This window comes from Condylura cristata, unplaced genomic scaffold, assembly GCF_000260355.1.
Source record: "Condylura cristata isolate star-nosed mole 26May11 unplaced genomic scaffold, ConCri1.0 scaffold00005, whole genome shotgun sequence".
In the NCBI taxonomy this organism is placed as follows: domain Eukaryota; kingdom Metazoa; phylum Chordata; class Mammalia; order Eulipotyphla; family Talpidae; genus Condylura; species Condylura cristata.
In genome coordinates, this window is record NW_004567106.1 from 42,735,397 (window position 1) to 42,749,501 (window position 14,105).

Consider the following 14,105-nt stretch of genomic DNA (forward strand, 5'->3'; position numbering starts at 1 on the left):
CATTACATATACTTATAACTATGTGAGAAAAAGATTCATGATGTATTATTTTCAGTCAGAACATACTGAACTCCTGAACCCCATCTAATGTCTTTTTCAAGGCTCAGGTGTATCACAGAAAGACAGAAGGAAATAAAATAAAGTCAATTATAATTCAGTCCTCTCCTGACAAGACAGCTATTGTTCAGTTTCTAATCTCTAAGCAAGAGTGAAGATATAATACCCATCAACTCTGTAGTTTGCTCAAAATCATATTCCAGGAAAAATATGTAATTTAAGGTAGCTGGGGAGTGACTAAAATAACACTTTCAGAAAAATCTACTGGCTGAAATGTGAGTCAGAAGCTTTCTGCAGAAGGAAGAAAATCTACTTACACACAGTTTCCTTGGATGCACCTTCCATGGCCACTGCACATATCTATGCAGCCATCCCCAATATAGACATTATCTATCGCCCACGTCTGCTGCTTGTCAAAAGGAGCTGGTTGATGCCAACGGAAACGAGTAGCTGGGGACCTTTGAAGTAAAAGAGAATTAAAATGAAGGATGTGGTGGAAAAGACAATGTCTTTGGTACATTCGAACAAGTGCACAGAGGAGGGTAATCAAACACAAGTACATCCCCACTTGTGTCTTGAAGAGAGCTTTCATCATCGCAATATTCTATGCAAAACTTGATGAACCAAATCAAACCAAGCCAAACTGCCATAACTTCAGAATGTTTTGGACCAGTGATCTTTCTGAGCTTTGTAAAAACAGACTGAAACAGAAACTAAAATGAATACTAAAACCAGAGACCTCAGGGAATAGGGGCTGTGTGGGAACCACTGTGCAGTGATGCCAGGGCTGCTGCTAACTCTAAGTGCAAGTTAGAAAAAGGCCTGCATGTGAGCAGGCGCAGCCCCTTTGCATTTGACGAGAGTACAGGATATGGGCTGGATTTCAACTCCTGCTCCCTAAGGTCACACACTTGTAAATTGGGTATCCTGGTCCACCTCACATAGAATTCCTGGGAATTCTCCCAACGAAAGCCTTAAGATACAGTAGGAATGTAAATGAGAGGAATCAACAAAGCTCAAGATAATTAGAAGAGAGAGTATAATCAATAAGACTAGATTTATTTTCCATTGATTTTCCATTTGATACAATAAAAATAAAACGATGGCAAAGATTCTTCTATTCCAGAAGCAGAAATATGTTTCCTAATTTGCAATTTGGGGAAGTATCTTGTTCAGAAGCACACATAAACTTATGATTTCCAAAACACTAGGTGGCAGTAAAATTCAGACAATGCCTGGGACTCACGTGAGTCTGACTATTTAAAGATCTGTAAGGGATCAATCAACCAAGCAAGATTGGTTTTATGGATTAATATCTCTGTGTCATAAAGAGATTGTTACTCACTTGACTAAAAGATACCTGATTTAGGTAGGACAAAAGATTAAACAATAGCAAGGTTGTTATATTTTCTTATTGAAAACATTAAGTTTAGAAAATAGGTGATAAATTGACTAGAACTGAAATCTTTGTTTTGAAAAGAAATGATTCAGATTGATAATTTTTTTTTTTAAGATTTATTTATTTATTCGTACAGAACTGGGGTACAGGCCAGAGATGCAGAGGGTGAGAGGATTCACCAGAGACAGAGCGGGAAGCAGAACAGGCAGATCGACGAAATACACTGCTGAGGGGAGCAGCGGGCGGGTCAGGAGAGGTCTGCCTCGCCATGTGGTCGCCTCCGGGGCAGGCGGGAATCGAACTCATGCGGAAGTGGCTTTAGTGTCTTAGTGCAGTGCTCTAACCCGCTGCGCCACCAGGGAGGGCCCCAGATTGATAATTTTTTTTACTGAGCACCAATACACTGATTTCTCCACGACCCTTCTTGATCCCCAGCTTCCATATGTTCCTTCCAGCAAAGAAATGTCTTCCTAATACCTTACTTGTTATTTTATTTAATTTCAATTCCAAGCCCTTGGCCCTTCATGGTTGGGCTGGGTTCCAGGCTACCTACTCTGAAATCTGTTCTTTCAGTTCCCAAAGTTTTTGAAACTCTGTTCCCTTTTCTGCAGGCACCTTTTTCTTTCTTGCTATCCTGTTAACCCTTGTTTGTCTTTTAAGTCTTAGAGAAAATGTCATAGAAAAATTTTCTTCCTGATTTATTTTATTTTATTCTTTATTTTGTTTACTGAAGTATCATTGCTTTCAACACTGTATGTGTGATTCAACGCCATGGGGTCACACCATGCATGTTACCACAGCACAGCCAACAGCAAGGCACCCTCAGGCCTCCACAATAGTCCACTGTTCCTCCTTTTCTTGCCCCATCTTGTAGCCTCAATTCTAGATACCAACTTCTTAAAATCAATTTCTTCCCCAGAAAACTGTCATTCACTTTTATAGTATTTATCATAACAGTAGTTTGTGTGTGTATATAAATATATATGTGTGTATATATATATGTGTGTATATATATATATATATTTGCATATGCATTTCTTGAATGTTTGTTTCCTTGGAAGACAGGGCAAATCTCTTTTTACTCATCATTGTGCACCATGCTTCATTGGTGCCTATGTACCATGCCTAGCACTTAGTAGTGCTTCATAGGTGCATAGTTGTTATAGATAAGCTGCCATTCTCTAAGTAATTGTCAAAACTGTTTACATGTAGCAACATCTTATAAATGACATAGCTGAGATCATATTTATATAGCACATCATTAATTGGATTTTGACAAATCAACACATACAATTATTCTGCCTTTCTTCAAGACTATAAACTTCTGCAGGAGAGGGACATCTCTGTAATCCTTCAGGGAATACTGGTTTGTATCCTAGTGTTTAGTAATAGTAAGCAGTATTTTCCCCCTGATATTTTATCAATGATCCATCTGTATTAAAAGATATTTTTATCAATGTATCATCTGTATTAAAAGATCCTTCTGTTGGATAGTTTTATTTGTTAATTTATTATTGGTGATGTGTGCCTTTTTATTGTTGGCAACTTTATAAAAATTTACTGAAAGAATACTAAGTTGACAGCAATAAAAATTCCCAGAAAGAGACATCTAGGGAGGCAGGAAGGGACTAGGATTTGGCTTTGGAGGGTGCAGTGATTTGGTGGCTGTTGAAGGGAGAGGAGAACTTCCTAGCAAATGGGAGGTGGCACAGACTGCCTAGCAGGTGGTGTCTGGTGTCTTTTAAATGGATGGTTGCGTTTAATCATAGTCCAGGCAGTCACTGAACAGAGAGAAGGTACAGAAAATTTAAGAGCCAGATGCATTGTTGGGTTTGATCACTCATAATGGGAGCTTCTTATTATTTCAGTTTGTACAACTCTGTGTTACTCTACTGAAAAGAAGTCAGCGAAAGGTCATTTGCAAAACAGACATGGCCAACAGGAGTAAAGGCAAGTGAGGCCTGGAATTCGTACTCTCATACAGGTAAATTCAATGTCCATGTGCATAAATCAACATATATGGGGGGGTTAAATGAGATGATTTCTAAGGTCCTCTCTCAAAATGTGGTGATATTATAGCCTTGGGAATAATTTCACTTAGCAATAATGTACTCATAAAACAGAAGTACATACACTAAGTAGTATTATTTCAGAAGAAAACCTTTTACCAAGGGGACCAATCCAATATAAGTTAAAAATGGAAGTCTGGAAGTTAAATTGTTGTGGCTTCTTATTCCCAGGCCTGTCACAACTTCACTATGTGAAGGGGCCAAGTCACTTATGTTTACACGCTGTCATTTCCCAGTCTGTAAAACTAGGGAAATGCTACTTCCCACCTCACATGGGTGTTGTGAAAATTAATTAGTTCTTGTTTACCAAGACCTGTGAGTGTCTTGGTGATGCTCTTGGCAGGTGTCATCATTTATCCTGAAGCTTCTTTATAATGATGGCCACCACCAGCTGCTGCTTTTGGAGTTGGAGAAAAATGGTGCCAGAGCAGATTTTTCCTTTTTCCATATCCTTGAAAGCTCTTTTCTTGCTTCTTTTTGAATCTCTATCATTTCCTCTCCATCTACAGTACATAGTAAGTACTACATAAGTATTGCTTAATATATTTAATAATTGCCTGTTGCTAAGCATTTGAAAAAACCTTAACACCAATAGTATGGTTCTGTTCCTGCTGTCCCAGGAACCTTCTCTCATTGCTTCCACTTTTTAACTCAGAGTCTGTATCTATTCTTTCCTTGAGGATGGCTCTACTCTACTCTATGAAGTCCTCACCATAATCACCATCAGGAAAGTCTTTTAATAGAAACTATCTGTATGTTTAAAACACCTTTTCACCCTTCCTTGATGTTTTTTCTCTCAAAGAGCGACATGAAGTATTTAGCACTTGAAAATAGAGCCTGGTGCTACCAGTCTACCAGCGAAGCAGTTCAGGTTCAATGCCCTAAGTCACCCAGATTCACCAATAAAACTGAAGCAAGGCAAGGCACCCCCTGGTTTATTACCACCTCTACAAAATAATCCTAACTCTACCATTACTTCTAAATATGAACAGCTATGGAAGGCTGGGTGTATGCTGCTGTATATATGCCCAGGTCTGCTTGACTTGTGCAAGTCAATGTGAGTGAACAGCTGAAATCTTTGACCCACTGTCTTTTGAGTCAGAGGCTCTGTAAAGTCTGCCTCATTTAAAAATGTGCCCTCTATTTGTCTTGCTAGACCAGATCCTGCCTCTATTTTTGGTATAAAATTTTGTCCATTAGCCTGTTTCTCTGTTAGATAAAAGTGGAGAATATTCCAAACAAGATATGTAAATATATGATAAATACATGAATATATGTTTAACATCATCTGTCATTAGAAAATGAAAATGCAATGCAATAAAAGATAATGCCATACCTATGAGGATGATATGATCAAAAAGACAGCAATAGCAAATGTTGGAAAGGATGTAGAGACAACACTTCATACACTGCTGGTGGGAATGTAAAATGGTGTGGCTACTGTGGAAAACAGGTTGTCAGTTTCTTAAAAGAGTTGACCGTAGAGCTATGATCTGGCCCAGCAATTTCACTCCTAAGAATATACCTGGAAACAGCATGTCAGTTGTTTCAGCTAAACAGAAGGGCATGTCCATATACATACAGATAAAAGATAGAGACAGAGTAGCTTCTGGAAAGGAGACATTAGTTTTAGTATGAGGAAAGTGAATGAATTAACTGTGGTGAAGGGCTTTAAGGGAATGGGCCAGCTGACAAGGGGCAAGAAAATCCTACTTGCCCCTTATGAAGATGGCACTATATTATGAACAAAACAAGGTCATGATTGAGGATGGAAATGAAGGGATGACTTTTGAAAATTGTTTTATACAATTGACTAAATTTCATGGGTGGGAGGTCTGCCAGTCAAAGATGGATCTTATATAGCTTCTTAGTTTTAGAACTGAACTAGAAGATACTATCTCTTCACTTAGCACACTGTTGCTGGAGTTATATGATTGAGAACTCCATTTGTTGTGGATGGCAGGCAAAGACTTGGAGGCCATAGGGTTGGCAGCTTAACCTAAGCATCCCACATCTTCTGGTAGAAAAATTCTCTTACAGCTTGTTGGATACTAAAAGACTAACATTTTGAGATTTCTAGGTAATAATCTGTCCATGGAAGGATGTACACTGCTATTAAAATTTCCTTTCTTTTAAATTATTTATGGTACAATGAGGTCTGAGTGCAGACATGAGAGGAGAAGGTATTTGGATTACAGGTTTGGGCCCTGAACAAATGTGATATAGGTAAGGCATCCTCATAAGATAACCTAGATTCCTTGTGATAGTTCTCTAGAAGTAGGTGGAAAGCACATTAGAGTTATCAAGAGAAGAATTTAATGAGCCACCCCACAGGCTTTTCTTGTTTGCTTGACATAAAACAAATGGAGCACCTGGTTCAGCAAATGACTGTTTATCTGTGGGGAAAAATCAAATAATTTCCCTGTGTTTTAGTCCTCATCTTAAAGGGCTGGGGGCATGTACAGGGGCTTCAAAGTTAAAGGTGATGTAAAGATATGTCAACCAAACGTACTGATTTGTACTCAAATCCAAAAAAGTGATAACATTTTATGACACAACATACTGAACACTGACTTGGTATTAAGTAAGAAATTATCATTAATTTTTAGGTATAATATATAGGTATTGCAGTCATTTTTTTTTTTTTGAAGTTCTCTTTTAGAGATACATACTGAAATATTTACAGTTGAAGTAATATGATGTCTGGGATTTTCGTCAACATAATCTAATGAAATTAGGTTGGTTATGAATGGATAATACTTGAGGCTAGGAAATAACTATATGGAAATCTAGAATACTATTCTCTTTAATTTGGTATGTTTGGTTTTTTTTAATAACAGCTTATTTTTACATCATTTTGTACATTTTTCCCCCCATCTCAATTGTAATCCCCGCGAGTTTCCCATCACTAAGTCACCCGTGTGCCATCACCATAAGGTATGTTTGGTTTTTAAATAGATAATGTAAGCCAAAAATAATGTGGTTCCTTTGAATTCACAGTCAAATATTGATTTGAGGGTTACAAGTGAAAGGGAATTGTTATTTTTTGTAAGATAAGGTTTATTAATTTTGCTGATACATATAACTAGTAAAGATAATAAAACGTAAAACCCACAGAGTTCTGAACAAACCTACTGATGGTATCAAATACACTGGACTAAGGAATTTCAAAAATACCTTCTCAATGAAAAATAACTTAAATAGAGGGGTTAAGGCAATTTTAAGTATCTATGTATAAGTAATATGTACAAAGTACAGCTAAACTCTCAATTCTATGAAAACAAGTTTAATAACTGATAAAGCTGAGAGAATGTGGAATTTTTGGAAATAGTTTTATTCTCTGTTTTAGTGGACTGAAAAGACTTAATTTGTTTTAACATAGTTTCATATATTCAATGTGAAAATCAATGGCTCTATAGCTTATACATGACAAAATTATTTTATTTTATAGTTCTGGGAAATCTGGTGGAGAAATAGCAGTCATGCTCGATGTATCAAAATACTTTGAAGATGGATATTAAAGAAAAATCCAACAGTATCTTGACTTGACTGAAAATTTTCAACAAGATGATCTGTAATGTGAACGCTTGCCACAAGTCATTCAAAGCTACTTTTAAGTTGGTAGAAGCAATGAAGAGAAATAAAAAATAGCAAGACAAGCTGAAAGAATTTCTCCTTTAGAAAATAAACTTGTACTTTCCTTGACTCTTTCTCCATGACACATGCAATAAATATTATATTTAGCCATTATATTGAACTTTTTCTTTGTTTATAATAACGTTACATAGGTGGACTATCACTGAAAAACATCCTCCCTTTTAAAATTTACCTGTAAAAAGTTCTAGCCTCCTTATTCCCCTTCCATCACTCCAACTCTTCCACAATTTTCTTGCCTTTTCTTGTACTTATCTCCTTTCCTTTAAACTCCCTGCAAACGTTAAATATCTCCCCTGCTGTTTTAAAAATCTCCCAGCTTCCAAAACGTTGTAGTTAATCTTTAAAGACCCCATGGTATCAGGTGGGCCATTAGACTAGTAGAAGGGAATAGATCATCTTCAAACTGTGGCTTAAAATAGCTAAGTCAAACCTGAACCTTTCAGTGGCAGCCCCCCCACCCCCACCCCTCGATTGGTGGATTTCAGTTACTTGCCCTTCCACTGACTTAACCTGGGTCTCAGGTGACATTTCAACAACCCACACCACTTGAGCCACCTGCTATTTTAGGTCTGGGGAGAAGGAGGCAGATTCAGATTAAGAGCTAAGAAATAGATTTTTGGCATCTTCTGATCTTCTTTTTCACCTTCTCTAAAGAACCTTTAGCATTCTCGCTTCAGGTTTCTCCCAAGACTCTGACTCTTCTGTAAGCAATAAAGATGTAGTAGTAAGATAGCAGTTAAGCTCATAGGCTCTGGGGCCAGACTATTTCCAGTATCTTACCAAACCTGTACTTATTTCCAATATCTTACCAAATCTGTTCTGAAGTTCTCTATCTTCTCATTAAAACATCTAGTAAATTTATTATAAAACTTTTCATGACTTCTCATAGGAATTACAACTGAGATGGAAAAAGGCACAAAATGATGTAAAGATAAACTATTACATTATTAAAAAAAAACTTTTCATGACTTAACATATTTGTTGCTGATGGCCACCTATTCTTGCTTGATATTCTGTTCTTACTTCACTTTTGGATACATGTTATTTGGAAGCTTTTTCTGCCATCTGCCACCTTGATTGTATCTCTCTGGTTGCTTTAATAGGCATTTCCACTCTGCCATTATATTTAGGAATTTTGTACTTTTAAAAATGCTTTCCTCTGGAAAGCTGATGTGTTTCATATAACATTGTCTGCCATCTCTGTACTCATGTCTCCAAAGCTTGTTTTCCTTCTGAGTTCTGCCCTTCACGTTTCTGTCAAGTGAATCTTTCCATTTGTATTTCCAGTCATCTTATTTAAGTTAGCATTGTTTGATTACATTTGCCATATTTTCCCTTCTGGAACCTACTTCATCTCTCTCCCCACTCACTATTTTCCCAGGCTTTAAATTTTAGAGCTGTCTCTTGATGTGTGAATGGAGAATTTAGCAATTGCATTTTATCAATTCTTTCTTCAAAATATTATGTAATAGTGTCTCCTCCCCTCCACGTTACCTATAGACACAGCCTTTGTTCCTTCGTGTATAGTTATTGTCATAATGCTTTTTATTCTTTTTCTTATCTGAGTCTCTCTATTTTCCCATTTATTTTCTGGAAAGAATATTTACTGCTTAAAACCTACATTTCATTTTTGGTGCAAGTTGAATCTGTCTACTTTGCTGCAAGCTAACCTAACTTTATCAATTCACATCTTCACAACTTCCAAATATGAGCCCTGCTTTAATCGGCAATTACTGCTCTCCCGGGTTCATTTTTCCTTGCCCCATTCGCTCTGTTTCCTGATTTAGAATCTTCTCCTTATGCACCTAGTTCCTGGTCACCCTTCAAGGCCATCTCTCCCGTGAAGCCCTCTCTAGCTCTGGCATGCTACATTATCTCCATCTCTCAACTCTGAGGGTGTTCGGAGCCCACTCCTCAGTGGAGCTCTAAACCAAACTCAGCATATATTATTATATGTTGTTCATTGACATATGTCTCGTGTCCCCCAATCTGATTGTAATATCCTCCAGGGAAGAAACTGAAGTTACTGTGCTCTTATTAAACCAAACTTTGATTTAAGAAGATGTCTTAATTTGACTGACCTGAAGTCTCAAAATAAAGTATGTTTAACAAGTATGACTATGTGGCTAACTCATTTACATTTTTACAAATCTTGACAATGTTCCAAATATCTCCATGTGCATTTATTGGTTTCTATATGGTAGAAAGTATTTTTTTTTCAGATGAGTAAGTGAAGTTTAAGAGACATGAAATGACCTTTTTTTAAAGCACACAGCACTGAAAATCTGAAGTCCCCCACTATACCACAGTGCTTTTTATTAACTTTTTTCCAACATGATTTAACTTAATCAGTATATAAAGGACGGAATAGAAACTACAAGTCTCTCTACCCCAATTTATTTAAGTTTTAACACAGCAATGTCTGGAATAGAGTGTGATGTATCTTGTGCTTAATCTTAGTGTTCTCTCTTTAATGAAAACACCAGCACCCACTGAGTTTTGTAACTCAGAAACCAGGAGCCATCTTCAACATTGCACTTTTCCTTACCTTCCTTAATTTTATCATTAAGATCAGTCCATTTTATTGCCTCCATTTCTCTTGAATTTCTCTACTTTTTTTCATGTCTGCTACACCATAGTTTAGGCTCATTATTAGTTCAAGCCACTGACATGTATTATTTTTTAATTTAGTTAAAATTTACATACATACATATATATATATATTTACATCATTCTTCATTTTGTGCATTTTTCCAACTCAGTTGTAATCCCCATGTGCCATCACCACAGTCCCGTGCACTCTTCCCACCCACTTGCATATATTATAAAGTTAGCAATCACCTTATATCTACTCTTATTCTCCACAATTTATTCTCTAGATAAAATAAGATTTTCTGAATATAAGTCTGATCATATCTTCCTATTTCTAAACATTCTGACAGAAGTTTTTAACCTTTATATAGCAACATTTCTGGTACAACCTGCAATGCTCTTCATGGTTTGACAAATCATACTTCACTTCCTCCTTCTAGGTCAGTCTGTCTTTGTCCCCAACAGCTCTATTCTTTAAAATATCCCTGAAAATATCTCAAATATCCCTGGAAATTCCTCCTGCTATAGACTGTTGTCCTTGCCTAGAACACTATTACTGTTACTCTTCATTTAGTTAGCTCCTATCCATTCTTCATATCTTACCTCATTTGTCCTCAATTATACCTCAACTATCAAGCATTCCTTGGCATTTTGACTAAGGCAAATCTCCCTATGAGGCACATTTTCTTAGCATCATGCAACTGTCCTCCATTATTTATCACAGCTGAATTTTTTATTTACTTTTGTGACTACTGGTGATTTCTCATTAATAACTCTCCCACTGAAATAAATGTTCCTTCAAGTAGATATAAGTTCAGTCTGCACACAGAGTTGACAGATTGTAAAGCTTTCAAAAAATTTATTTAATGAATCACTAAGTGAATGAATAATCACTATTAATGATTACTGATTATTTATCACGTTTGTTTATAGTGATGAGCTATATGCTGAAATACTCAATTCTCACCTGGTGGAAAATATATTGAGGCTGTAAATTCAACCAAAAATAAGAACACATCATATTTTTAAAGTAACAGAATGTAAGAGTAGATACAGTATAGACATATTAACAAAGTTCTCTGAGTCAGACATATTCAAATGATCTTTGGCATTTAGTAGGCCTAACTTGGTCTCCATCCTTTCATATTTCTTTCTGAATTTCCCAAAATGTCTATTTATAAGGGACTTCCACCTTTAAAAACACATTAAACATGAGCTTTGAGGGTAGTGTAATAAACAAGCTACATATTGTCAATATGATAACAAGAAATGGCTGCCTATCATATTTTTCAAGTATCATTTGAAAGGGTCAAAATTCTTGTGAGAATGTGTAAGAGACAATTAATAGATATATTAAAAGATGAGGAATAATTACTTTTCTTGAGTAAAATACTCAAGGGTATAATAATTAGTTGAAATAAATCTGACTGGCATTTATTTGTGAAATGATACCAAGTAGCTGGGTAATATTTCATGAAATTCATAATGACTTAAAAGACTGCTGCCTTAATGGAGTTTTTTTCTATTTTACTTATTAAAATTGCCTTAATAATTCATGTGTGGCAATACCTTCAACGAGCAACAAAATCTCACGTATCTCATTTAAACCTGGCAACTCTGCTGACAGTTAATATAGTCTTGTATCTCTGAGCCAGCAATTGTAGAGCACCCTTAGGCTGCCCATTTATGATAATCCCAAGAAAGTTATGCCCTAGATTAATGGCTGAATTTTATGGCCATTTGCTAGGAAGATTTACATATTCTTCATTTGTGGAGAGGTAAGAGAACAATAATGAGCCCAAATTATAATTTCTGCATTGGTTGCCTTACTTCTTTCTTAACAGTAGTGACTAGTGACCATTTTTCTGGAGAGTACAGAAATTTCTAGTAAAATCTTAAAGCTTTCCTGTGATTAGCATCTACTTAGATGTTGAAGAAACTGAGGCATGGGACACCACCCCACAAGACAAGCCATATTTTCTGCTTTACTCAAACAGGAGTGCAAATACATAGGTAAGTTAGACTTAATTATTTTCCCACTGTTGCCAGACGATTTTATTAAGCAAGCATCATTTCTTATAGACACTATGAATGGAGCTTTTACAATTGTTTTTCACATAAAATGTGTTCAGTAGGGTAATGCTATCAAGATATGGTTCAAAATAAAATTTCAAAAACTGGTACTAATTTTAGCACATTTGTTTGCTACCTCTATATAATGGTGTTATATGACACCACTCACTGCTATTTATAGTCATCTCTCTACCAATGGGCTAATTTTCAACTTGAGACATATCATTGGCATACCTGCATTAAGGAAAGCTCACTGATCTACTCACTGTTTTCTTGAGAATGTAATGCTTAAAAATATTAGAATTAAAAGTCAGTAAATGTCTAGATTTTGGGAGAACACAGAACTATGTCATCACACGGACTGTTCTCTATTTTACTTAAGCTGGCCTTAATAATTCAAGCATGGCAATACTGTTAACAAGTAACAAAATTTCATGTATCTCATTTAAACTTGCTGGGCTGAAATCTGAAAGCCAAATTACCTCACATTTAGGTTCACAACATGTAGAGGCATCCATACCTGGTGTAAGGAGGGAGAGGCAGAGTGATTCTGGTCCACTTGTTGAAAGTATCTGACACTAGGATCCGCTGCAGGTGATAACGACTGCACTCTACATTGGTAGGTAGACAATCCCTTACCAGTGGGTGCCAGGACAATCCAAGATCAACTGAGTACTCCAACTCAATAGCTGAAACAGGAAGCATAATTTTGGATCTGCAGACCTAGGAACCATAATTACTTTTGTTTTCATTTTAATCAAATGTCAATTTGATGCCCCCCATACTTATGCTTGCCAATTTGAAATATATCCTATTTGATTTTTTTTCTTTGTACATTATAGTCATTGTTTTCATCTTCCTGTGTTGAAATATTTTTTCTTTTATGGGGTTGTGACCAACTGAAATGTAAAGTGGATTTTCCTGAATCTCTCCTTTTACTGAGAAGCTCCGAACAATCATAACAAAACTATTGCCTCATAGCAATTAAATCAGGTCATGAAACAGTTACAATTTATGTATATTGTAGCAATCTAGCTATTTTTGAATATATATTACATAAGCCTCTACATATCTTAATATCATAGCAATCTATCAATTTATTTAATGTTTAATGTACAGATAACAGGACATAATAATCATGTGTTTCAATAATTACTTTTTAAGTAATTAAAAAACCTGAGCAGAAATATCAAAATTTGACCATTCTGTAGGGATCCTGACCAACTAACTCCAGTCTTGACCCTGGTATAGGTGAAGCTTTGTAGAAACTGCAAAATTTCTTATAGAGGTATTATGGAGACAGCTGAAGGCTGTGCAATTTGTTCCAAGTGGGCCTTTCATTTCTGAAACATTCAACTTAGACACCTTTATATTTATCTCTCTTTTTTGTGTTTCAGGCCCCACTTCCCTACTCAAACGGCTTTCTCTAAAGCCATGATTCTCAATCTTGGCTGGAAACGGAAATCACCTGGGTACCTTTTGAAACTACTAGTGCCAGTGTACCACCTCCAGAGATAATGATTTCACTCTTGTGAGGTACAGCCAAGGTGTCAGGGGCATTAAAACTCCCCAGATGATTCTCAAATGCAGTCAGCATGGAAGCACTCACTGTTCAAAGGATCCCAGTGCTCTTTTCTAGTTAAATACAAGGTCTGCCTAGGTCTTCGAGGACTGTCCTCCCTACGGTATTAGACATTATTGATTGCTTTCTGATGTGTGAGGCTTTCTTTTCTTTGCAGGAATATTATTCTGAATCCCCTGTCTTACTTTTCCTCTGACTTCTGTGATAACTATTCTGGAGATGGGCTTTCTTCCAGACTTTTCCCCACCTCTCTCGCCATCTATTCTACATGATATTCGTAAGGTTTCAACAACTACTTCTGTTCCCAAATCTCCTAATCTTATGAGTGCCCAAATGGATTCTTTTCATTAAGAAGATATTTGTTCAGTCTGTCACTATGTTGGATCCTGGCATATTGTGATGCAAGTGTAGACACATACCCTCCTTTCCATATTGCAAACCTCTTTCAGGAATGACTTTCACCTAAACTAGCACCAACTGCTATCACGTGTAATTCTTTTACATTCATTTTCTGACTTTAAAATTTATAAAATGATTTTAGAAATTTTATTCCTCTTTCTTTCACCCTCTATTTACAGCCTGTGACCTCAGGTTTGACAGTTTTGAGCTCAGATCCTTCTTTTTTCCCCCTCATTGTCTCATATTGGTTTTATCCACTCCCTTTCTCTTTATGCCA

General features: G+C 36.3%; 1 protein-coding gene across 1 annotated transcript in view; it reads right to left on the minus strand.

The window, feature by feature from the left end:
• The window catches only part of RELN (reelin), a 399,660-nt gene that overhangs the window by 39,918 nt on the left and 345,637 nt on the right, over positions 1–14,105 (minus strand). Inside the window, exons 46-47 of the mRNA XM_004677158.2 lie at positions 12,368–12,536; positions 375–515 (exon numbers count right to left, since the gene is read on the minus strand). Of these exons, the coding sequence (XP_004677215.1) occupies positions 375–515; positions 12,368–12,536 (310 nt within the window). The remainder of the gene's footprint in view (positions 1–374; positions 516–12,367; positions 12,537–14,105) is intronic.